General features: G+C 37.5%; 1 protein-coding gene across 2 annotated transcripts in view; it reads left to right on the plus strand.

Moving 5' to 3' along the window:
• Positions 1 to 21,592, plus strand: part of rnft1 (ring finger protein, transmembrane 1) — a 35,924-nt gene extending 14,332 nt beyond the window's left edge. For both annotated transcript variants that reach the window (XM_072242903.1, XM_072242904.1), the window contains exons 5-9: positions 278 to 431; positions 13,384 to 13,542; positions 15,780 to 15,845; positions 18,758 to 18,859; positions 18,947 to 21,592. In XM_072242903.1, the coding sequence (XP_072099004.1) occupies positions 278 to 431; positions 13,384 to 13,542; positions 15,780 to 15,845; positions 18,758 to 18,859; positions 18,947 to 19,081 (616 nt within the window). In that variant the 3' untranslated portion in view covers positions 19,082 to 21,592. The remainder of the gene's footprint in view (positions 1 to 277; positions 432 to 13,383; positions 13,543 to 15,779; positions 15,846 to 18,757; positions 18,860 to 18,946) is intronic.
• The last annotated feature ends 2,074 nt before the right edge of the window (positions 21,593 to 23,666 follow it).

Here is a 23,666-nt window from a genome sequence, read left to right on the forward strand (position 1 = left end):
TTGCTTGGGGGTTAGCTATGAGAATATTAGCCAAGGTTGCTGATAATAACTACTTCATGCTTAGAGGGAACCTAATATAATATTTAATTAATTTAAAAGAAGAACAACCCAAAGGCAATAGATTGCAAGAACTTTGACATACTGAATTGATGATCTGATTGGATTCATTCCTGTTACAAACAACTAAATTATTCTTTTGACTATTTTAGTTATTCCTTTGAGTTCGGTGTGAATGGTATTTGAGAAATTTTAAACTTATTTCTCTTTCCTTTTGCAGTTTAATCTTTGTTCATCCCTCTGTTGATCCTATTGGATTCTGGGATGCATTGTGGATCGTGGGAACTGCAGACTTCATATTGAAGTTTCTTTCTATGGGATTCAAGTGCCTTGTCCTATTAATGCCTTCATCGCTGATGTCATTCAAATTGAGGGTAGGTGTACTAGTTTGAGGTAGTTCAGAGTTTGAATCCTAACAGAATTCCAGTTTTAAAGTCGGCAACTTCTCTGTGTAAGTTTTAAATTCTTCCATTTAAATTTTTCATGCAAAGATGGTTGGAGGAGGTGATGGTGGCAGGCACAGTAACATCGTTTAAGAGGTATCGGGAGGAGTATTCGGTCAAAGCATAGGGACTTCTCCCCTTCCTTTCCAACCCTTAAGAATGTGGACTATCTATTCAGGTCTGTAGATGCTGCCTGCTGAGTTCCTCCAGCTTTTCGTGTGTGTTGCTTTGGATCTCTAGTATCTGCAGATTTTCTTGTGATTGTTATTCTACTACTATACTGTGAAGTCTCTTCAAGGGAAGTCTACCCTGAAGAAGTTTAAATCCTCCTGTCTGACCTCTCCCTTTCCTTTCCAGTCCTGAAGAAGGGTCTCGACCCAAAATGTCAACTGTTTACTTTTTTCCATAAGATGCTGCCTGGCCTGCTGAGTTCTTTCTGCATCTTGTGTGTATTGCAAAGCATTGGGAGATGTGGGATTATTAAAAGTAGGTATGGTGAATAGCATAAATGCAGGAGAACGAGGGTCCTATTTCTGTGCTGTGTAACTTTATTTTTCCAGGTAGCAGGATAGGTTACATCTGCTGTGATTGCAAGGGAATGATGTGGAGGTGATAGGCTGTTTACTGCATTGCATCAGACTTATTCCTGGCTCTGTTCTCTGCCATCTCAGGCTCACTTCCAACAGGCCTTATCAGATCATTCACTTTCTTCTATATCTTTCTGCCAACTTTACAATTTTATCCTGAAAGTCAAGTGAAAAAAAAACTTTGGCTAGATCATTCACCACTGAAATTCAAGCTCACTCCACTAGTGATTGATCCACTTGTCACAGGGAATAAGTTTTCACTCCTTATTCAATCAAAATCTTTCATCGTATTGATGGCCTCTTATGAAATATCCCTTGACCACCTTAACTAGTCTAGGGTGAACAGTCCTAAACTTTGGCTGGTCCTCATAACTACAGTGAATTGTAGCCTGGCACTAGCCTACCCACCATTGAGGATGTATTCAAAAGGTGATCCCTCAGGAAGCTGGCATCCATCATTAGGGGCTCTTGCCATCCAGGAAATGCCCTCTTCTCATTACTGTCATAAAGGATGAGGTACAGGAGCCTGAAGACCCACACTCAATGTTTTAGGAACACAAGTACAAGAAAATCTGCAGATGTTGGAAAATCAAAGCAACACACAAAATGGTGGAGGAACTCAGCAGGCCAGGTAGCATCTATGGGAAAAGAGTAAACAGTTTACACTTTGGGCCAAGACTCTTCGTCAGGCCTTAATGAAGGGGGTATCGGCCTGAAATGTTGACTGTTCACTCTTTTCCTTAGATGCTCCCTGGCTTCCTAAGTTCCTACACCACTTTGTGTGTGTTTCGCAACTTTTTAAGACCAGCTTCTTCCCCTATGCCCTCAGATCCCTGTACAGTCCATAAGCAAATGACTGCTATTTCACTATTTTGCTGTCTTTTTGCACTACATTTTTGTCCTATTGTAACTTATAGTAATTTTTTAATGTATTGGAATGTGCTGCTGCCACAAAACAATAAATTTCACGGCATATGTCCGTGATAATAAACCTGATTCTGATTCTCTGGATCTCTACTTGTGCTCAAAGGTACTCAGTGACTTCACAATGCAAGCCTTCAAATGTGAATTTGTTTGGATTGTTATGTCACAAGTGAGGCTATAGGACAGAAGCTGGTGCTAAGTCTCAAGTGTTCACACCGCAGCTACCACAATGTTTCCCAAAGACTTTGTCGGCTTATTTGTGACACTGTTTGTGCTACAGCTGAGTCTGATATTTATGTTCCACTGTTTAGCCTTATCGTGCAAGAGTGAGAAAATCGCTTGGCAACCTCTGGCATGTGGCAATTTAGGGAGCAGTTGGCTTTTAAATGTTTCCACCTTTATACAGGTAACTTATAGAAAAAAGACCATGTAAATATCAGGTATAGATAAAGCGGACAAACTTTTTTCCCAGGATGGAATTGGCTAATACAAAGGGGCATAATTTTAAGGTGATTGGACTATTGTGGGGGGCGGCGTCTCAGAAATAAGAAATAAGTGTTTTTTAGAGTGGTAAGTGCATAGAACACCCTGCCAGGTGTAGTAGTCGAGGCCAATACATTAGGGACTTGTAAGAGACTCTTAGGTTCATAAATTTCTACAGATGTAATGTGGATAGCATTCTAATGGGCTGCATCACTGTGGTATGGGGAGGGGGGAGTCAAAATAAGTTGCAGAGTTGTAAACTTAGTCAGCTCAATCATGGGTACTAGCTGCTTGAAAAGGTGACATCCTTCATTAAGGATTCCCATCGCCCAGGTCATGCCTTGTTCTCATTGCTGTCCTCAGGAAGGAGGTACAGAAGTGTGAAGGCACACACTCAATGATTCAGGACCAGCTTCTTCCCCTCTGCTAACTTTCTGAATGGACATTGAGCCCATAAAACACTACCTCACTGCTTTTTCATTTTTATTTTTATACTAATTTAATTAACTATTTTACTTTCAATTTTTCAGTACATATTACTATGTATTGTACTGTTGCCAAAAGACGACAAATTTCACAACATATGCCAGTGATATTAAATTTGATCCTGATAGGCTCATAAATGAAAGAAAAATGGAGGGTAACTTAGGAGGGATCTTGGGGTAGGTTAAAAGGTCAGCACAATATCGTGGGCCGAAGGGTCTGTGCTGTATTGTTCTATGTTTACAACAGTTTATAAAATATCTGTTATGTCCTTCAGTTCATAGCAGAAATAAAAAAAATAAGAAACCATAAGAGCCACGCTCTGCTATAATGGATGATTGTTACCAAGATGTTTCCAGTATCATGTCCGTAAGTTTAGTCCATTTTAAGAATTCCTTTATCTCTCTAATTATTATTGGGGACCGCCCTGTCTGCTAATGGAGTAGCAGTATTTTTCTGCTGCTCTTAGTTTTCTTCCTTTCCCCCTAGTTTAAGCTTTGAATTTAAAATTTTTATCTGTTGATTCTTGAGGGGGGTCAATATGTCTATGTCTACAAGAAGTGGGAAGAATTTACCTGAACCTAGTGATAAAGGTAATGGGAAAGGAAAGGTGCAAAAGGAAAGATCTGATGAAATGCCATCGTGGGCTGAAGATATCGTTCGGACACTGAATTCAATTAAGGATCAGAATGGATCAATTAAAGACCAACTGGAAAAGAATAGTAATGAAATGAAGTCATTTCTGGGAAAACTTAAAGACCTGGTGTCAAGTTATTTCACACGAAGAGGAATTGAAGATAACTAAGCAAAAGCTGTCTGAAGCTACAACTCATTTGGAAAGATATCAAAATAAGATTATAGACCTGGAAACTAAGTCTCAACGAAGGAATATAAGAATTGTTGGGCTGCAGGAAGGAACTGAAGATGGAGATCTAATGGCTTACTTTGGTAAGCTTTTCCACACTATTTCCTACCATTCTATCAAAGCCGCCTGCTATAGAAAGGGCACACAGGGCGTTTATCTCGAAATCGAAGGACTCTAGTAAACCAAGATCTGTTCTGGTTTGCTTTCATCACTTTAAAATTAAAGATCAAATAATGCGACAGGCAAGAAAACAGAGTTTTTAGATTTATGGAATCTGAGCTCTGCTTCTATGAAGATTATCCAAGAGAGATAATGGAACAAAGATCAAAATTTGCCCTGGTAATGAAACAAGCATATGATAAGAATTTTTTCCCGTCTCTGAGGTATCCGAGAAAACTTAAAATTTTCCCTCCTAATTCTCTTCCTGGTACTTTTTTTGATCCAAAAGCTGCACTGGATTTTGTTCAGGCTTTACCTGCCGCTGTCACCGACATCGCTATTGAATGATCCATCTGAAAGGCTGTTTGGCTATTTGTATATTATTCGCATTTTGGAAAGAAGATTTATGAAGGTGTCTTGTATATTTCATCGAGAGACTAATTAAAGAACACGGGGAGTTGTTCTTTATTGCATATTATTGGTTTTCCTTTGGAAAGATTTACAGTTTAAGTATCTCTGCACAAATGATCTCTGGACATTCTATGACTGAGGGAAGAAGATAAGGCGATTTGTTCATTTAATTTAATACTTCGTAGCTAATTGGTGTTTTTCCTACTAATAGGGCTTTTTATATATTTTTCTGTTTAATTGTAACATTTTATAACTGAATTTAAAGCTTTTTTAGGGAATTAATATTAAACTTAAACATGGCGCTGGTTTTTCTCTCTAAGAGATAATATTATTTTGGTTCTTTCTTGTTTATTAGTTGATGGAATGTAAATACCTTTTTTTGCTGAGACTTTGTCTTTTTCACAAGGTCACTACTTTTTTACTAACTGGGGGGAGGGAAAGAAAACACAGACGGAGCAGTCAGCAGCTTTGAATTCTATCGCAGATCGCTTGCCTCTTTCGGGTTTCGGGGTGTGGGTGGGTGGGTTTAGAGTCAGGAGTTTTTTCCCATTGGGTGGTTCCGGAGCATGCGTGTTTTTTATTTGGTTGTATTCTTCATCACCGCCATCTTTGATCATCCTGTATTGGTATGTGCTCTATGCATGTATAAAGTAGAATGAAATTATAGTATGCTGTTCAAACGGATTAATATAATAAGTTGGAATGTACATGGTTAGAATCATCCTATTAAACGAAAGAAGACTTTTAAAGTTATTAACCGATTCCAACCTGATATAACTTTTGCTCAAGAGACACATATCAGGGCGGGAGGTCAAAATAGATTTTTTAGATGGTGGAATGGTTTGCAATGGTTTCTACCTCTCAGAGTAAAACAAAAGGCGTGTCTATTTTCATTAAACCTAATATATTTATTCCAGAGGATATTGAATCAGATTCTAATGGTAGATTTTTAATTGTTAAAGGAACAATCTGTAATAGGAAAGTTGTTTTGGTTAATTTGTATGTTCCTAACTTAGATGATCCTTTCCTTTATTTAAAAAGGTATTTGCTTTACTGCCTGACTTAAATGAATATTTGCTCATAATGGGTGGGGATTTTAATTGCTGTTTAAATCCTATGATTGATAAGAGCTCAACCAATCAGCGACTTCCAAATCGATCTGTGTCATTTATTAATTCTTTTTTGATTGATTTTGGGTTGATTGATTTGTGGAGGTATCTTCATCCCGACAATAGAGAATATTCTTTCTTCTCACATGTTTATAAAAAATATTCGAGGATCGATTATATTATAATCAATTCCCGCTTTTCGCCTAGTGTTAAAACCTGCAAATATGACGCTATTGCTATATCTGATCATGCGCCTCTGAGTTTGTCTTTTGAATTTGATGATGTCATTCTTGTCCGCCCACCTTGGCGCATGTCTCAGACATTATTGCAAAACTCTGACTTTGTCACTTTCATTGAAACCCAGATAAAAGAATTTTTTCTTTTTAATGATATAGGGAGTATGCCTAAATTAGTTATATGTGATGCATTTGAAGCATTTTTACGCAGTCAGATTATTTCTTATTCAGCTAAACTTAAAAAACAAACTAAAGCAGAATTAGATAGAATTTCAAAACAAGTTAAAGATTTAGATAATATTTATGCTATTTCCCCCAATACTGATTTATTTAAACAAAGGGTGGAACTTCAATCACAATATAACCTGTTATTAACTCATCCCATTGAAGCTTATTTGCTTAAGTTAAAGAGCTAATTTTATATGTCTGGAGATAAAAATAATAAACTGCTTGCATCTCAATTAAAGATGGCTGCAGCCAAAAGGCAAATCATGAAAATTCATAGGAAAGATGGTACCTTAGCTCAGGAATATGAGGAAATCAATAAGATTTTTCAAGACTTTTATGCTGAGCTATATAAATCTCAATGTCCGTTAGATTCCTCTAAACTGAATGCTTTTTTACGAAAGAATGTTTTTCCTAAAATCTCAGCTGAGGATCAAAAGATTCTCGATGCTCAAATTACTGAAGCCGAAATTCATAAAGCTATTTTTTCAATGCAATCTGGTAAGTCCCCAGGACTTGGTGGCTATCCCGTAGAATTTTATAAAAAATTTGGAAAGTTGCTTTCTCCGTATATGTTGGAAATGTTTAAGGATTCTTTTGTGAAAGGTGACTTACCCTCTACTTTTTAAGAGGCCTCTATTTCTTTAATTCTTAAAAAAGATAAAGATCCCACTGACTGTGCTTCATATAGACCTCTTTCATTACTGAATGTTGACGCTAAGATTTTGTCAAAGATAATGGCTAATCAGTTGGAGAATATTTCGGGTAAAATTATTTGTAAAGATCAAACAGGCTTTATAAAGGGTCGCTATTCCTTTTCAAATGTCCGGAGACTACTTAATATTATATATTCATCCTCTTCTAAAATTCCACAATGTGTTGTATCTTTGGATGCTGAAAAAGCGTTCAACCGAGTGGAATGGAAATATTTATTCAATGTTTTAGAGAAATTTGGCTTTGGTGTTAATTTTAATAATTGGATTAAAATGATATTTAAAGCCCCTATTGCTACTGTTGTCACTAACAATCGTAGGTCTCCTTTTTTTCAGCTTTCACGGGGACAAGGCAACGCTGTCCATTAAGTCCTTTGTTGTTTAATTTAATATTAGAACCCCTTGCTATTGCTCTTCGTGAGGCTAAAAATATCCATGGGATCTTTGTGAATGAGACCATGCATAAGGTCTCTCTTTATACTGATGATTTATTGATTTATATGTCTAACCCTGACGAATCCATTCCTGCCCTGTTAAAATTATTTAATGAGTTTGGAGGTTTTTCAGGATATAAAATTAATTTTAGTAAAAGTGAATTATTTCCTTTAAATGATTGTGTTTCTATATATGATAATACTCCTTTTTAAAGCTTTAGACTCTTTTAGATATTTAGGTATCGTAATTACTAAAAAATATAAGGATCTTTATAAAGCCAATTTTGTTCCATTAGTAGACTCTATGAAGTATTTATTTAGTAGATGGAGTCCACTTACATTTTCACTTGTTGATTATATTCATATAGTTAAAATGATGATTTTACCAAAATTTTTATATTTATTTCAGAATATTCCTGTTTTTTTGACTAGGAAGTTTTTTGATCGGATTGATTCTATTATTTTATCTTTTATTTGGAATAATAAAAGACCAAGAATTAGTAAATGTCATTTACAAAAATTGAAAAAGGATGGAGGTCTTGCTTTGCCTAATTTTAGAATGTATTATTGGGCTGTTAATCTGCGATATATGTCTCTTTGGTTATACTGGGTTGATAAAGAGTGATCGGCCAATTTGGGTAGATCTGGAACTAAAAGTTGTAAAACAGTTTTATTTAACTTCGTTATTGGAGGCTCCTTTACCTATGCAATTAGGTAAAGTTGTTAATTTAAACTTGTATCCTGTGATTAAGTATTCTTTACAAATTTGGCTCCAGTTTCGTAATTCTTTTAATCTTAAAAAATTTAAACTTTGTAGTTTAATTTACCGAAATTACTTTTTTAATCCTTCTTTGAGTGATCCAATTTTTCTACTTTGGAAAAATAAAGGTATTAATTCTTTTTTGGATTTATTTAAAGAAGATAGATTGATGCCCTTTGAACAATTAACTGATAAATATTCTCTTTCATACAAAAATATTTAAGTAATTTCCCTTACATATTGGAGGCTGACTTGTTAGATACTATTATGAGTATGAATCCTTTGATTAAGGGTTCTATTGGAAGAATTTATAATTTATTATTACAATGGGATAAGCGTCCTTTGTCTAAGATTAAACAGGATTGGGAAAAGGAACTTAATTTGACTTTTATGACGGAGGATTGGATGCAGATATTGAAGTTGGTTAACTCTTCTTCAATTTGTGCTAGCCATTCATTGATTCAATTTAAAATTGTACATCGTTATCATTTGACAAAGGAGAGACTTTCTAAAATCTTTCCTAATGTTGATAGTCATTGTGATAGATGTAAAACTGAGATAGCTACACTGACACATATGTTTTGGTCTTGTTCTATATTGGAACAGTTCTGGAAGTCGGTTTTCTCAACAATTTCTAAAGCACTTAAAATTAATTTACAACCTAATAAATTAACTGTGCTTTTTGGAACAGTTCCTCAAAATATTCATGGTATTTCTGTGTCTGACCAACATGTTATTGCATTTGTTACACTGATAGCTAGGAGGGCCATTTTGTTGAAGTGGAAGGATACATCAGCTCCCACTTTGTCACAATGGTTCTCTCAAGTGATGCTATGTCTTAGTTTGGAGAAAATTAGAAGTCGAACCTTTGAACCTTCATTTGATTTTGAGAAAAGATGGGGCTCATTTGCTCGTTATTATCATTTGAGATAATTGATATAATTTTTCCACAATCTAATTGTAAATTCTTTTAGTATATTTTCTTTTCTTGCTGGCGGTTTGATGTTTATTTTTAGAAGCTTTTTGTATGACGCATGGCTCCAGGGTTGTACACCTAATGGGTTCTCTTTTTTTTCTCACTTTTCTGCTCAGTAGGTTTTTTTTTTGTTATCACAAAATTTTGTTTTCAATCTTTAAGATGATTTTTTTTTGAGGCATTGTAAGTGTTGTTACTTCGATCTATATATATAATATATATCTATATTAAAAAGATTTGAAAAGAAAGAATTATTCTTGGTTGCTGATCTATTGTGCAAACAATACATTTGTACTTGTCACAGATATGCTCCACATTCTGAATTTTTGTTTTAGAATGGTTTTGATTCATAATTGGTTCAGTAGTCGGAGCAGAGGGTGATGGTTGAGGGTTTTTCTCGGGCTGGAGGCTTGTGTCTAGTGGTGTGCCACAGGAGTCAGTGCTGGGACATTATTTGTTTGATTTGGATGTGGTTAGTGAGTTTGTGGATGATACTAAAACAGTTGGTGCTGTTCACATTGTAGAAGGTTATGAAAAATTACATGGCTTTCAATCCAGATAAATGTGAGACATTTTGGGGGATCAAACCAGGGTACGACTTAAACAGTGAATGTTAGGGCCCTCAGGAGCGTTATAGAACAGAAGGACTTGGGAGTTCAAAGTGCATTTATATCAAAGTACAGATGTTACTGTATGCAGCCCCAAGATACGTTTTTGGGGGTATTCACAGTGAGTGCAAAGAAACAAAAAAAGGACAAACAAAATAATAATAATAAATATTGAGACTATGAGAGTCCTTGAAAGTGAGTCTGTAGGTTGTGGGAACAGTTCATCGTTGATGTGGGTCCTGAGGTTCCTGTACCACCTCGCTGATAGCCTGGATGGTGGGGACTGTGAGATTGGATGCTGCTTTCCTGCGACAGCGCTCTATGTAGATGTGGTCAATGATGGGGAGGTGATGGACCGGGCTGGAAGCAGCGTCACAGGGAGGTGGGATGGTGAAGAATGTATTTGGCACACTAGCCATCATCAGTCAGGACACCGAATACAGGAGTTGAGAATTTGTGCAGTTATATAAGATGCTGGTGAGGCCACACTCAGATTATTGTCTACAGTTTTAATTCTGCTATTATAGGAAAGATGTTAGTAACTAGAAAGAATGCAGAGAAGAATTACTAGGATATTTCATGGATTAGGGGCCTGAGTTACAAGGAGAAATTGCACAGATTAGGTTTTTATTCCCTGGAATGTAGAAGATTGAAGAGTGATTTTGAAAAGGTATAAACATTCAAGAAGGGTATAGACAAGGTGCAGGCACATAATCATTTCCAAGGGAAGAGGTGTTAAAAATGAGAGGGCATAAAGCTTTAAGATTAGAGGTGAGAGATTTAAAAGGGGCATCAGGGGCAGCTTCGTCATGTGAAGGGTAGTGTGTAAACTGCAGAAACAATGGTAGAGATTGGCACATTAGCAACATTTAAAAGCTGTCTAGATAAGTACATGGATAGAAAAGGTTTAGGGTGCTGGAGATGGGACTAAGTCACTGGGTAACACAGTCAACAGGGACCAGGTCTAAGACTTGATGACTGTTGTGCTCTAGTTTAGGGTGAGATTTCCTGATAAATGTGCTGTAATGAAGACACAAGACATTTTGGAATTAGAAATTTAAGAATTTATATTCAATAAGCTTTGATTATTTTGTGTGCATGTCCAGCTATGAATTATTATTCATAAAATTTGTGCTGCAACAATTGTTTGTGAACTGCTTTGGAATCTTTTTTCCTTTTCCTGAAAACTTGATGTTCACAAACTTTGATGTTTATTTGTTCACAAAATTCACAGCAGATGGTGTCTCTTTATATGTCTACTTCAATGACTTCCATTGAATCAGAATCAGGTTTTATTATCACTAACGTATAATGTGAAACTTGTTATGTGCAGCAGCAGTTCAGTGCAGTAAACTTTAAAAATTATTGTGAATTACAATTAGTTATGGTCAGCTCAAAGTTTTACAGCACCAGTGATTAGAGTTCAATTCCGCTGCAGTCTGTACGGAGTTTATACGTTCTCCCCGTGACCGCATGATTTCCTACGGATGCTCCTAAGATGTACGGGATAGGGCTGTAGTTAATGAATTGTGGGCATGCTTTGTTAGCACCAGAAGCATAGCAACACTTGCTGGCTCTCCCCAGCATTTCCTCGGACATCTTAGTAATTGATGGAAACAACACATTTCACTGTAGGTTTCAAAGTTTCAATATACATGTGACAAATAACTTAATCTTAAAATAAGAAATATATTCAATACCTTGAAAAAGTAAGTGTTGCCGTGTTTTTTTTTTGGAATGCCCACAACTCACTAACCCTAACCATACATCTTTGGAATGTGGCAGGAAACTGAGGCAACCCATGCAGTTATAAGGAGAACATACTAATCCCTCACAGGGGGTGTCAGGAATTGAACCCTGATCTTACAGCTGGTGCTGTAAAGCAATTGCATGATTGCTGGGCTACCACATCATTTAGCTGTTGTGTCTCAGATGGGGACTATCTTTGGTAATGGACGCTGCCTAATTGAAAATGCCCTCAGTGGTTGGGAGGGTTATGTCCATGGTGGAGCTGGGTAAGTCTACAACCTTCTGTACCACACCCAGATCCCATCATGTATGACAGGTTAGTGCGTTAGAATGTTTACTTTTTAACTTGTGTCGTAATGCACCATATACTAAATCTCATAGTCCGGAATATTTTTTTTTGTGGTAATATTACTTTATACATTGTGTGAGTTTACGTCTACTGTGGTGCACCTTGGACCAGAGGAACATTGTTTCATTTGGCAGTATACTTGTATATGGTTGAATGACTATAAACTTTAATTTGAGCCTCTTGTGATCCTGTGAATTGGAGCCTCCATTACCAGTTAGAATGCTCTCTACTGTATGTAGAACAGAAAGCATAGAACAATACAGCATTGTACAGGTCCTTCGGCTCAAGGTGTTGTGTCAATGCTTTAACCTACTCTGAGATCAATTTAAATCTGCCCTCCCTACATTGTCCTCCATTTTTCTTTCATCCATGTGCCTATCAAAGAGTCTCTTAAATGACCCTAATGTAGCTGCCTCTATATCTTTAGAAATTTCCTAAGTATCTTTGGTGATGTACCTACCTAAAAGTAAATAACGTGCTCAGCTTTCTCATGGGAGTTCAGAAAACCCTGACGTGATTGACACACTTAACCACAACTGATGACAGTATTGAATGCTGGGAAGTTCCTTTTGTAAAATCAAAGTATTTATTGATTGATTTTAGGGATGTATTGCAGAAATGTACTGGAACATCTCAAATCTTGAGTAAATGGTAACTCAAAGGAAGACTGATGGAGACTGTTAGAAAACCTTGACCCATGTAACATTCCAAATACGATTAACAGCTAAATTATTGAATGAGTTTCCTGTTAAACGTTTATTGTCACTAATATCACAATTGGCTGCTTAAAAACAAAATAAAACTATATAAAGCTGTCTTGGTAGGTTTTAAGTAATAATAAGTAATGATTTACTTACCATAAACAATAAAGTATCTCTCATCTGTGCACAATATTAAATGTTTCAAGCTTCCCAGTTATACTCTGTAAGTGACAAGTGGATTTCAACCTACAATATTCTGTGCCTTAAAGGACTACTGCAGCTTGTCATAATAAAAATATATTGTAATGGGCAAGATGCGACGCGTGCTTAAACATTTAACACTGTTCACTGCAAACTGCATGAAATGTCAAGTGCTGGAGCATCTTGTAAAATAATATCGTATGTGTCCATATTGTTTTATTGTAGTTTTTTTGATCAGCTTTGGGAAGCAGTATGTTTCAGACTCTAGAATGGTGAGGATTAGCATCTCTTAATTACCTTTGTTTTAGCAACAAGTTTAAAAAGTCCTCCAAACTGCTCAATACATAACACGGAGAAGTAACTACAGAAAGGCTGCAATGGGAGAGTGTCAGATCATAAATACAAGAGATTCTGCAGGTGCTGGAAATCTGGAGCAACACACAAACTATTAGAGGAACCCCGCAAGCCAGGCATCATCTATTTGGCATCCGTTAGTCTTGCGGGACCATGGATCTGCGCCTGGAAGGTCTTCACTCTGCAGGGCGCGGGCCTGGACAAGGTTGTATGGAAGACTGGCAAGTTGCCCATGCTGCAAGTCTCTCCTCTCCACGACACCAATGTTGTCCAAGGGAAGGGCATTAGGACCCATACAGCTTGGCACCAGTGTCGTCACAGAGCAATGTGTGGTTAAGTGCCCTGCTCAAGGACACAACATGCTGCCTCGGCTGGGGCTTCATCTGTGGAGAGAAACAAACAGCTTACGTTTCAGACCTGATAAAGGGTCTCGGCATGAAACGTCGACTTTTTAGATGCTGCCCGACTTGCTGAGTTCCAGTAGCAGTGTGTGTGTGTTGCTGACTGTGATGGTATCAGGATTTGATTTTGTTTTTTAAATTCTTCCTCCCATAAGGGTCAGTGGTACATGGTAATTGAAGAAGTGAACCAATTTCACCGCTCCCTGGTGCCCATGCCCGTTTGGTCTTGGTATCTGATTGGAAAAAACGAAATAGATGGTTCCCTGATCTGGACTCTGGGTATTCTGCTAAGTTCGTTCTACCTCATACTCAAGGTAAGGGGAAATACTTGCTTACTTTCTTGTGTAAAGGGAAGATAAACTTTTACAAAGTAAATCTTCCAAAGTTCAAAGTAAGTTTATTATCAACGCAGGTGTGTCACCATGTACTACCCTGAGATTCATTTCTTGCAGGCATTTACAGGAAAATAAAGAAATAAAATAGAATTTATTAATGTACTTAAAGACAGACAATGTGCAAAAGGGGACAAGTCGTGCAATATAATACTATAATGTAGAATATAAATCTTTGAAAACCATATAATTTAGAAGATTTCAAAATGAAAATATTCTGGATAGTGATTAATGTAAATACCAGTTTAATCTGTTATTTGACTGAAAGTCAGACATTGACTCTCCTTTTTAATTTTTCAGATAGAATATAGAATTTTAAACATTCCCTTATACCAGTGAAGCCCTTTTTATGGTGACCTTTGCTAATTCTAGATGCTTTCAGTCAATGAAATGTAGCCACTGTTCAAATGTTAAAGATGTGACAGCCAGTTTGAATGCAGGAAGCTCCTACAGATTCCTCTGTTGGTTGAGGGTTGAGGGATAACAATAGGGCAGGACACAGGCTTGCTCTCCCTCAGTGGCCTTGGCATCTTTTACCCTTTCCAAACAGTGCCTTGGTTAGGCACCTCTTCTTGGAGTTAGTAGTTTTGACTGTTCAATGGTTCTTCAACACTGACTACAATATGAGGATATATGCCAGATTTGTGGATTTAAGAATGGAAAAGGCACGTAAGAAATAGGAGTGTAAACAGGGTGGTGGGGGTCCCTGAAGATAACTGCTTTCATATGACAGTGTTTCATGTAGATGTGCTCAATAGTGGGGAGGGCTTTACCCGTGATGGACTGGGCTGTGTCCACTAACTTGTAGGATTTTTCCATTCAAGGCCTTTGGTGTTTCCATACCAGCCTTTCGGCCCAGCTGGCTGCTGCTGACCAAGGGGCCCATCCACACTAGTCCTATATACAGATGTCCATTTATTTATCTATTTATGAATTATGTTTGCATTCGGATGAAGAGCCTTTAATTTTGTTTCATTACCATTTTCCCCCACTGTTGCTGTTTAGTGTTACAGTCCTGTATACCCACCATATCTCTGCTCTTTCCTCTCGCACGCCAGTTATTATTAACTACGTTGCCACCCTGCTTAATTGCTTTGGCCTTCCTTGTTAATTTACTGTATTTCCAATTGCCTGGACCCTCCTCATTTATGCGGCTGTTGCTGTCCTAAGTTCCCAATTTCTGTAGAGCATTACAGCAAAGTACAGACCCTTCAGCCCACGAAGTTGCACCGACCATTTAACTACTCTGAGGTCAATCTAACCCTTCCCTCCTACATAGCCCGCCATTTGGCTTTCATCCATCTGCCTATCATTCAGAAATGAGACAGTGAAAATATTGAGAGAATTTAAATAAAAACCTCCTGTGAACTTCCTTATCCGTCTGTCCCCCACTTGAAGTTGCCCCAATATCTTGCATCTCTCGATATGGGTGTCTCTGCACCATCTTATTCTGGCTTCTGCTCTATTCCTTTCCAGTCCTGATGAAGGGTCTCAGCTTGAAATGTCAACTGTTTATTCCTCTCTATTGATGCTTCCTGACCTGCTGAGTTCCTCCAGCATTTTGTGTGTGTTACTCATAGCTTTGGTTTTCGTTCCCAGTGGGTGTCTGTATTCCTGCTACTCAGTAGCTTATCAGAGTAGGTAAAGTGCAGAATCTGATACTTACCTGATCCATCTACAGTGTAAATTTCTGGGAAAGTTTTTTTTTAAAAACAAGAAGATAGAAGAATCTAAAGACAAATAGCTATATCAAAATGTTTGTCACCAGGTGTTGACAGAGCAGAGCGAAAGTAGTTTGTTCTAATGAAACTATTGAGTGTTGATTCAGTGACTCAGCAGTTCAGCAATTAGGATGATGGCCTGACAGTTCTGCTGACAGGAATGAAGTGTATTTGACACATTCTCTGCACTGATCTCTCACAGTAGCAGAGTAGTTTAATCAGAGGGGAAGATTTGTTGCCATCTGTCTTGCTTTTTCAACACAAAGTGTGTCTAATTCTGTGACTAGGTAACAACCAGTTCCCCACCACTTCAATCTCCTAAATGCCATTGCCAGGAACCACTTGAAATATACCAATATAAGTTTGGGATGAGATGGGATTTGAAGGAAAGAAATAGTTTTAAACATAGTTTTTGGCCTCTTTGTGTTTGATTCGCAGCTCCTTGGAATCTACAATTGGTGGAGTAGTTTCAGGAAGGCTTTGCAGAGTTTTTTCCGTAAACAGGTAGGTAAATATGATTGTTTCCTGACCGGAAACACACTCGCTCTTATCCCTTTTATTATATTTCGGGCAGCGATCATCACCATCGTCATCATCATCATCATCAGGTGCCGTGTCCAGTTTGAGCTTTGACTCCCATGGCCCACACACTCCTGTTTCGGGTCAAGTGGATCAATTCATTGGTATTCATTTCCAGTTCTCTGGCTGCTGTCTCCATCATCATTTGTCTTTGCCTTCCTCTTGCTTTCTTCCCTTCGATCTTTCCCATAATTACCGTGCATTCTAACTCCTCTTTCCTAATCACATGTCCAATGAAGTTACGTTGCCTTTTCATGATCTCATACATTATTTCTCTTTTTGTGTTTGCTCTGTTCATGACATCCTCATTAGATATTCGTTTTGGCCATGATGTTCTTTGCATCCTCCTCAAAAACCACATCTTTGCTGCTTCAATTCATTTCCTCATGTTACTAGATATTGTCCAACATTCTGATCCATGTAACATAACTGGATAAACGTAACATTTCAGTATCCGAGGCAGGTTGTCATGCCTAGTTTAGTATTGGTCAGTATACTCTTCATCCTCATAAAGGTGTCTTTTGCCATCCCTATTCTTGCCAGAAGAGATGAAAAAATCAGTATTCATCACTCTTCCTAAGAAAGCTGGAGTAATAGAATGTGAATTACATAGGACCATAAGTTTAATGAGTCAAGATACTTCTAACAATTTTGACGACAAGAGCTAAAAGTAAGATACAAGCTGAAATAGGTAAAGAACAATGTGGTTTTGTGAAAGACAAAGGTACAAGAAACGCGATATTGATGGTAAAGATACTATCAGAACGAGCTATTCAAGTGCAAAAAGATTTGTTTGTTTTATCGACTACACAAAAGCATATGATAAAGTGAAGCGCAATAAGTCATTTGAAATGTTACAGGAAACTCTAGATCTAGATTTGAAAGACCTCCGCCTAATCAGGAATCTGTACTGGGAATAAACTGCTGCTGTAAGAATAGATGGAGAAGTGAGTCAGTTTACGAAAATCAAGAGAGGCGTTAGACAAGGGTGTGTTTTCTCCCCTGATTTATTTAATGCGTACAGTGAAACAATATTACAAAAAATAAGAGACATCTTGGGAATCAAAGTTGGCAGTGAAAAATTCAATAATTTCAGATATGCAGATGACACTGTGTTAATTGCAAGTACGGAGGAAGAACTACAAAACTTAATTGATATAGTTGTTCAAGAAAGTGCAAAAATGGGTCTATCTATCATTTGCAAAAAGGCAGAATGTATGGTGCTATCCAAAAAGAAGGAGAATCCTATCTGCAGGCTGAAAATAAACAGGGAAGACATGAAACAAGTACAGAATTTTTGCTACTTAGGATGTTGGGTGACATCAGATGGCAGGTGCAACATGGACATCAAAAGAAGAATAGGTATGGTAAAAGACACCTTTACGAGAATGAAGAGTATACTGACCAACACTAAACTAGGCATGACAACTTGCCTCAGAGTACTGAAATGTTACATTTATCCAGTTATGCAGTGATTATAGATATTGCTATAGTGCTGGCTAGCTGCCATCTTGTGGCCACTTAGAGAACTGCAACCCATCTTGTTAAAAATGCCATAAATCAAAGCAGAGGAACAAACAGAAAATGCTGGAGGAACTCAACAGATCAGGCAGCAACCGTGGAGAGGAATGAACAGTCAGGCCGAGACCATTCTACAGGACAAAAATCTCTTGTGTTTATCAAAGCCGATGAGAAGCTCAGCTTATACATGGAACCGACAAAACTAAACAGTCAGGTTTGTTGTGGAAGAGATGTTCACATTTTGCCTGAATCTCAAAGTCTGTCTTAACAGCATCTTGGGATCTGGTTATTAGCTTAATTGCAGAGAAGGATGTTTGCTCTGTCAAGTCTAATGCCTTTTACACCTCATCATTCACAAAAATGAGGGGCAATGTGGACCAAATGGAGCTGCGTGGTTGATTATTATGGACGGCAGCTGAGCAAGCTGAGAAATAAAATACAGAAGGGATGCTGGATATCATAAACAGCGGCATGGAGTAAAAAAAATAATAATAAGGTTATATTGTAACTTCTTAAACAGTAGTTGGGCCACAACAAGACACTTGCATTCAGTTATACTCAGCACACTTTTAGGATGGATGGAAAGCCCGCAGTGAGAAACACAAAATTGGCCATTTGCCATGTGGTGCTTAGGTTTCCACTCAATAAGATGATGACAGATCTGTTACACCTCTGCTACTTTGTACTAACCCTGATTTCCTTAATGGGTGAAGATCTTATGATCTCTATATACTCAGCAACTGACCACCCACAAGCCTTTTGGTTAGGTTTACAGTAACAGTTCCAGTAATATTTCAGTTACAAGAATCTACAGTTCTTTTTGGAGCTTGAAAAATAATTAAATTAGGACCTAACATTTTGAACAGCAATGATCTTTCAAATTATCTGAACTTTCAGCACTGGATTCAAATTTAAAATGATTGGCCAGCAATCCAGATTCATGACCAACTTTTTTTTTAAAAATTGTAACGCTTTATGAAGTTGTGGAGTTGCAGTTCTGTTTGCTTTCAGGAAGAAATTGGATGGGAACTTGAAAGTTTGTATGGAATAAGAAAAGAGCAGGTTGTTGGGACTAGCTGAAATACTGGATGGTTTAGGCAAATTGGGTGGTATGCTGTAATGTTGCTGATGCCAATGCCTGTCAGAGCAGGCCACTTAGTCTGTTCCCTAGAAATGTACTCTTCCATGTGAGCGAATAGCCAGAACATCCAGCCACATCACTGAAACTGTTTCCTGAACTATTTTAAATGGTTGTTTAATTTGGGTAAATTGGCAGGTAGGCATGTATGCATTAACCAAAACCTTTTCTGTTGAAGCACTGTGGGATTGTAGCCACCAAGCATCAATGCAGTGAAGCAGGAGATGTTTGTCCCATCTGCCAGACAGAATTTAGAGAGCCAATTCTCCTTGTTTGTCAGGTAAAAGGATTTTTTTTTAAAAAAAAGTTTGAATTTTGAGGGATTAATTACCTAGACCTTTGAACTCTCTCTATTTTTATGCTGCAGCACATTTTCTGCGAGGAGTGTATTTCCCTCTGGTTTAATCAAGAGAAAACGTGCCCCCTCTGCCGGACTGTCATCCTAGACTATGTTCAGCCCTGGCGAAATGGAGCAACCTCCACCCACCTCCAGTTTTACTGACCTGCTGATGACCAACAGCAGCTTGTATGTGCAACCAAAACTTATCAACTCTTGGGAAGATTTTTGTTAAAATGATTTTGGTAATAAAAACAAGTGATAAATAAAGAAATGCTTTATTTTGTAAACAGGAATATTTTGATTGTTGAAACTTGTATATTAAATGTATTCTTTAATATTGCGTAACCCCTACCAATCCGGAAATAGTATTACCTACAGGCATTATCTGTAGCTGCTATTTTTAAGTATTTCTGAAATTCACAGAAATTCCTGAGAACCATTGTCCATCTATTCCAAAGTCTTCTCCTCTTTGTAATTTTGTTATGCCCACACATTTTTGGTGCATTTTCTTGTGATGAATTCCTAATTAATTGTGGTAGACTCATCAGAAATCCAAGGGCACAGGATTGCTAAGGTGGTGCAATTAGCAACTTAATAAAATTACCAATTCCATCTTGGGCATTATTTTAAGCACAATAATTACGCAGTAGTCTGGCCTCCAAGACTATTACATTTGGTTACAGCTGATACTTTGGACAGTGTGTTGATGTGATTTTTATTGTAGTAACTGGTGTTAGATACATAAGTCAAAGGCTGCTACCTTAAAGCTGCCAAAGTTGTATAAACTGACAGACCAGATGGTATTTAAAACCTTCTTCAAAAAGCAAGTGCTAGAATTTCAAAAGTGTAATGAAGTTAGCATGTTAGAGAGAGGCAGTACATGGACGCTGAATGAGTTCTGTCAAATCTTCAATGTCGGTACAGTGCTGTGTTACACTCAGATTGCCAAGGTAGACATTACTGAGGTAAGTGATAACAATCCCCTTCCCCCACCATCAAAAATCATTTGATCTGTCTATAACAGCAATCGTTTTGTTCGGGATAGGACTAGGATAAGGCAGCAAAAAGACAGTCCAGCTCAACTGAGTTAATTTAAATCAAAACTTAGCTTTGAATCCCTCTCAGGAATATTGTACTATATTAGTTAATTAGAAGTAAAGTTTTTAGTCTGTATCAAGGACATGTACTGTCTACTTTCAGAAGATGTTAAAACAAATTAAACTAATAGAGAATTACTCAAAAGGCAATGCTAGGATAATGGTGTATTCCCCAGTAACTTCCCCATACATTTATGTATATTGGTGAAGATCATATTTCTAACTAGGCTGGGCCTTCTCCACAATTCAATTTGTCTCTTTTACTTCCTCTTTCAGGGGGAACATCAAGTATCACTTACCTCAATCAACTGAGTTGATCCCACATTTATGACAGTTTCACTACAGACCACCAAGATAAATTCTTTTATGTCTTTTGGCCATGCAGCACATTACTCAATGCTAGGCAGGCAGGCAACAGTATTATTAGTTTGGAAACCAGCACTGTTGGACTGGATTAACCAGCTGATTATTTTGATCCCACCTCACCTGTCCAATGGTAACACTCAGGGAAATTGAGATTGGTGCTGGGAAAGAGGTCACAATAAATCTCACAGTTTTAAAAAAAACTGAACACCATGCTGCCTTACAATACTCTGAGATAAAATTTTATGTTAAAAGTATAGAAATTCCTGATTTGCTTTCTTAAATTTTACTTTAAGCATTTTATGCTTTCGTTTTTATTTAAAAAGGAACTTTCACTTGTACCTGATGAAGGGTCTCGGTCCAAAATGGCGATTGTTTACTCTTTTCCATAGATGCTGCCTGGCCTGTGGAGTTCCTCCAGCATTTTGTGTGTGTATTACTTTGATTTCCAACATCTGCGAATTTTCACTAGTTTGTGATTCAGCTCACTTGTACTATAATCGCCACATTTATACAAAGGATGTGATCGTTCTCAAAGGAAGCAATTATCCAAGTTGGTCACAAAGAATGTACAGTAACAGGGAATTCACCCTTTCAGCTTTAAACCAGCTCTACTGATCATAAACACTGTAGAACATAGGAGGGAATAGTACAGATTACTACTTGTTGCTGGATTACTTTTATTTAAAAGAAATAGGAAATGTGACATTTTTAAAAAAAATAATGTTATATATGATTGTTATACAAGTGTTCAGTTGCAAAATCCTTGGAAGCAATGGGCAGACCATTGCAAGGCTGAGAATTTTAAGAGTTACTGAGTTTTCACACTTAGATATATGCTTATGACAGTATCATAATTAAAATGGATGCTTTAAGCTACACAATCAAATAGTACTTCATTCTGTTGAGGAGCAAAATCAGCTGTGAACATTGATTGCTCAGTATTGCTCTCAGTAAAAGTTAGTTGCTCGTTTCAGGGGGAGACAGGTTTCAATTTCACTGAAATTAAATCAAAACACTTGCCCAAAATGTGTACTTTTAATTATGTTGGTTATGTAGACATTCTGGATATAAAGCGATTTCTCTTCTGAATTTACATTTATTATTTGTGCTTTTTGCTTTGCTAGGGAAAGTACATGGTGTAAGAAATGTACAATACTCCTCTCTTTCCAACTTCCATCTGGATTAATTCTAAATAAAGTGATTTATCCCACACTCATATGCTTCTTGCTTCAGCTTGTTATTAATAAGCATCTATCTGATATTTTACAGTTGATGTTAAAATCGAAAACACAAATTGTTCATCAAAATGTAAACCCATGGAGGTTCTGTCTTGGGTATCGACCTACAATACAACCTTAAACCCTTCATTATTTGTAGTCACTTATTTAGGAGAAGTGTGACAATGCTTCAGTACAATAGAACAGATCCATCTGAAAGGACCAGCTCTAATTACACCATCATGTCCAGTTTATGATTTTACTATTTGATACAATATACAGTTGCAAATTGCATTAATTTTAAAGATTACAAATAAATGTCTCATTGATTTAAAGTTCAGTGTGCAGAAAATTAACTCTTAAAAATAAATTTTACCAATCATTACCTTTTGAAAATTCACTATTATTAGAATAGGAAATCTCCAAATTCTGGCAGAATTCAATTCTGGCTCGTCTTGGCATTCTTTAGAACCTTAAGATTAAACGTTCTCTTTCAAAACTCCAGTCAGATTAGTGTATTTCAGATCTACTTGGCACATCTCATGCTTTTTGATAACCTTCAAACCCACCACTTCTTACTGCAAGTATCACAAAAGTTTGAGTTTTTAAAAATTAAACTATTGTCAGTAGATTCCCTAGTTTTACATAGAATGAAGCTGCAGTTAAATGATTTTTATTTTCATAATCTTTAGAACCAAAAGTACTGCCTTAAATACTGACTTGTAGGAACATAATGGAAAACTGGCATTATTGTGATTTATAATGGGCCTGTATTCTCGAATATAAGTAATGGCCTCACCAAAGGAAAAGTTTTAGAACTGGTCTGAGCTCAAACCCAACAGTCCTTTGAATGGTTTCACTAGCATTTCAGGGCAGGGAGGGAGGCAAAACAGGTTAGGGGGACTGGCACTGTTAATCAGAGATAGTGTCATGGCTGCAGAAAAGGAGGAAGTCATGGAGGGATTATCTACGGGTCTCTGTGGCTGTAAGTTAGGAACAGGACTGGGTGGGTTTTTTTTTTAGACCACCAGGGACATTGAGGAGCAAACAGGGAGACAGATTCTGGAAAGGTGTAATAATAACAGGGTTGGTGTGGGAGCTATTAATTACCCAACTATCGATTGGCATGTCCCTATAGTGAGGGGTTTAGATGGGGTGTAGTTTGTTAGATATATTCAGGAAGGTTTCTTGACACACTATATAGATAAGCCTACAAGAGGAGAGGCTGTATTTGATCTGGTATTGGGAAATGGACCTAGTCAGGTGTTAGATCTCTCAGTGGGAGAGAGCTTTACCATAGCATTGGAAATGGATAGGAACAGACAAGTTAGGAAAATGTTTAATTGGAGTAAGGGGAAATATGAGGCCATCAGGCAGGAACTTGGAAGCATAAATTGGGAACAGATGTTCTCAGGGAAATGTACGGAAGAAATATGGCAAATGTTCAGGAGATATTTGCGTGGAGTTCTGCACAGGTTCATTCCGATGAGACAGGGAAAGGATGGTAGGGTACAGGAACCGTGGTGTACAAAGGCTGTTATAAATCTAGTCAAGAAGAGAAGAGCTTACGAAAAGTTCAAAAAACTAGTTAATGATAGAGATCTGGAAGATTATAAGGCTAGCAGAAAGGAGCTCAAGAAAGAAATTAGGAGAGCCAGAAGGGGCCATGAGAAGGCCTTGGCAGACAGGATTAAGAAAAACCCCAAGGTATTCTACAAGTATGTGAAAAGCAAGAGGATAAGATGTGAGAGAATAGGACCAATCAAGTGTGACAGTGGAAAAGTGTGTATGGAACCGGAGGAGATAGCAGAGGTACTTAATGAGTACTTTTGCTTCAGTATTCACTACGGAAAAAGATCTTGGCAATCCCAGGGAGGAGATTACTGAGCTTCTGGCAATGTTCTTTTCATCATCAATGGGGATGGGAGAGGTTCCGGAGGATTGGAGGGTTGCGGATGTTGTTCCATTATTCAAGAAAGGGAGTAGAGATAGCCCTGGAAATTATAGACCGGTGAGTCCTATTTCAGTGGCTGGTAAGTTGATGGAGAAGATCCTGAGAGGCAGGAT

This window comes from Mobula birostris, chromosome 25 (assembly GCF_030028105.1).
Source record: "Mobula birostris isolate sMobBir1 chromosome 25, sMobBir1.hap1, whole genome shotgun sequence".
NCBI lineage: Eukaryota > Metazoa > Chordata > Chondrichthyes > Myliobatiformes > Myliobatidae > Mobula > Mobula birostris.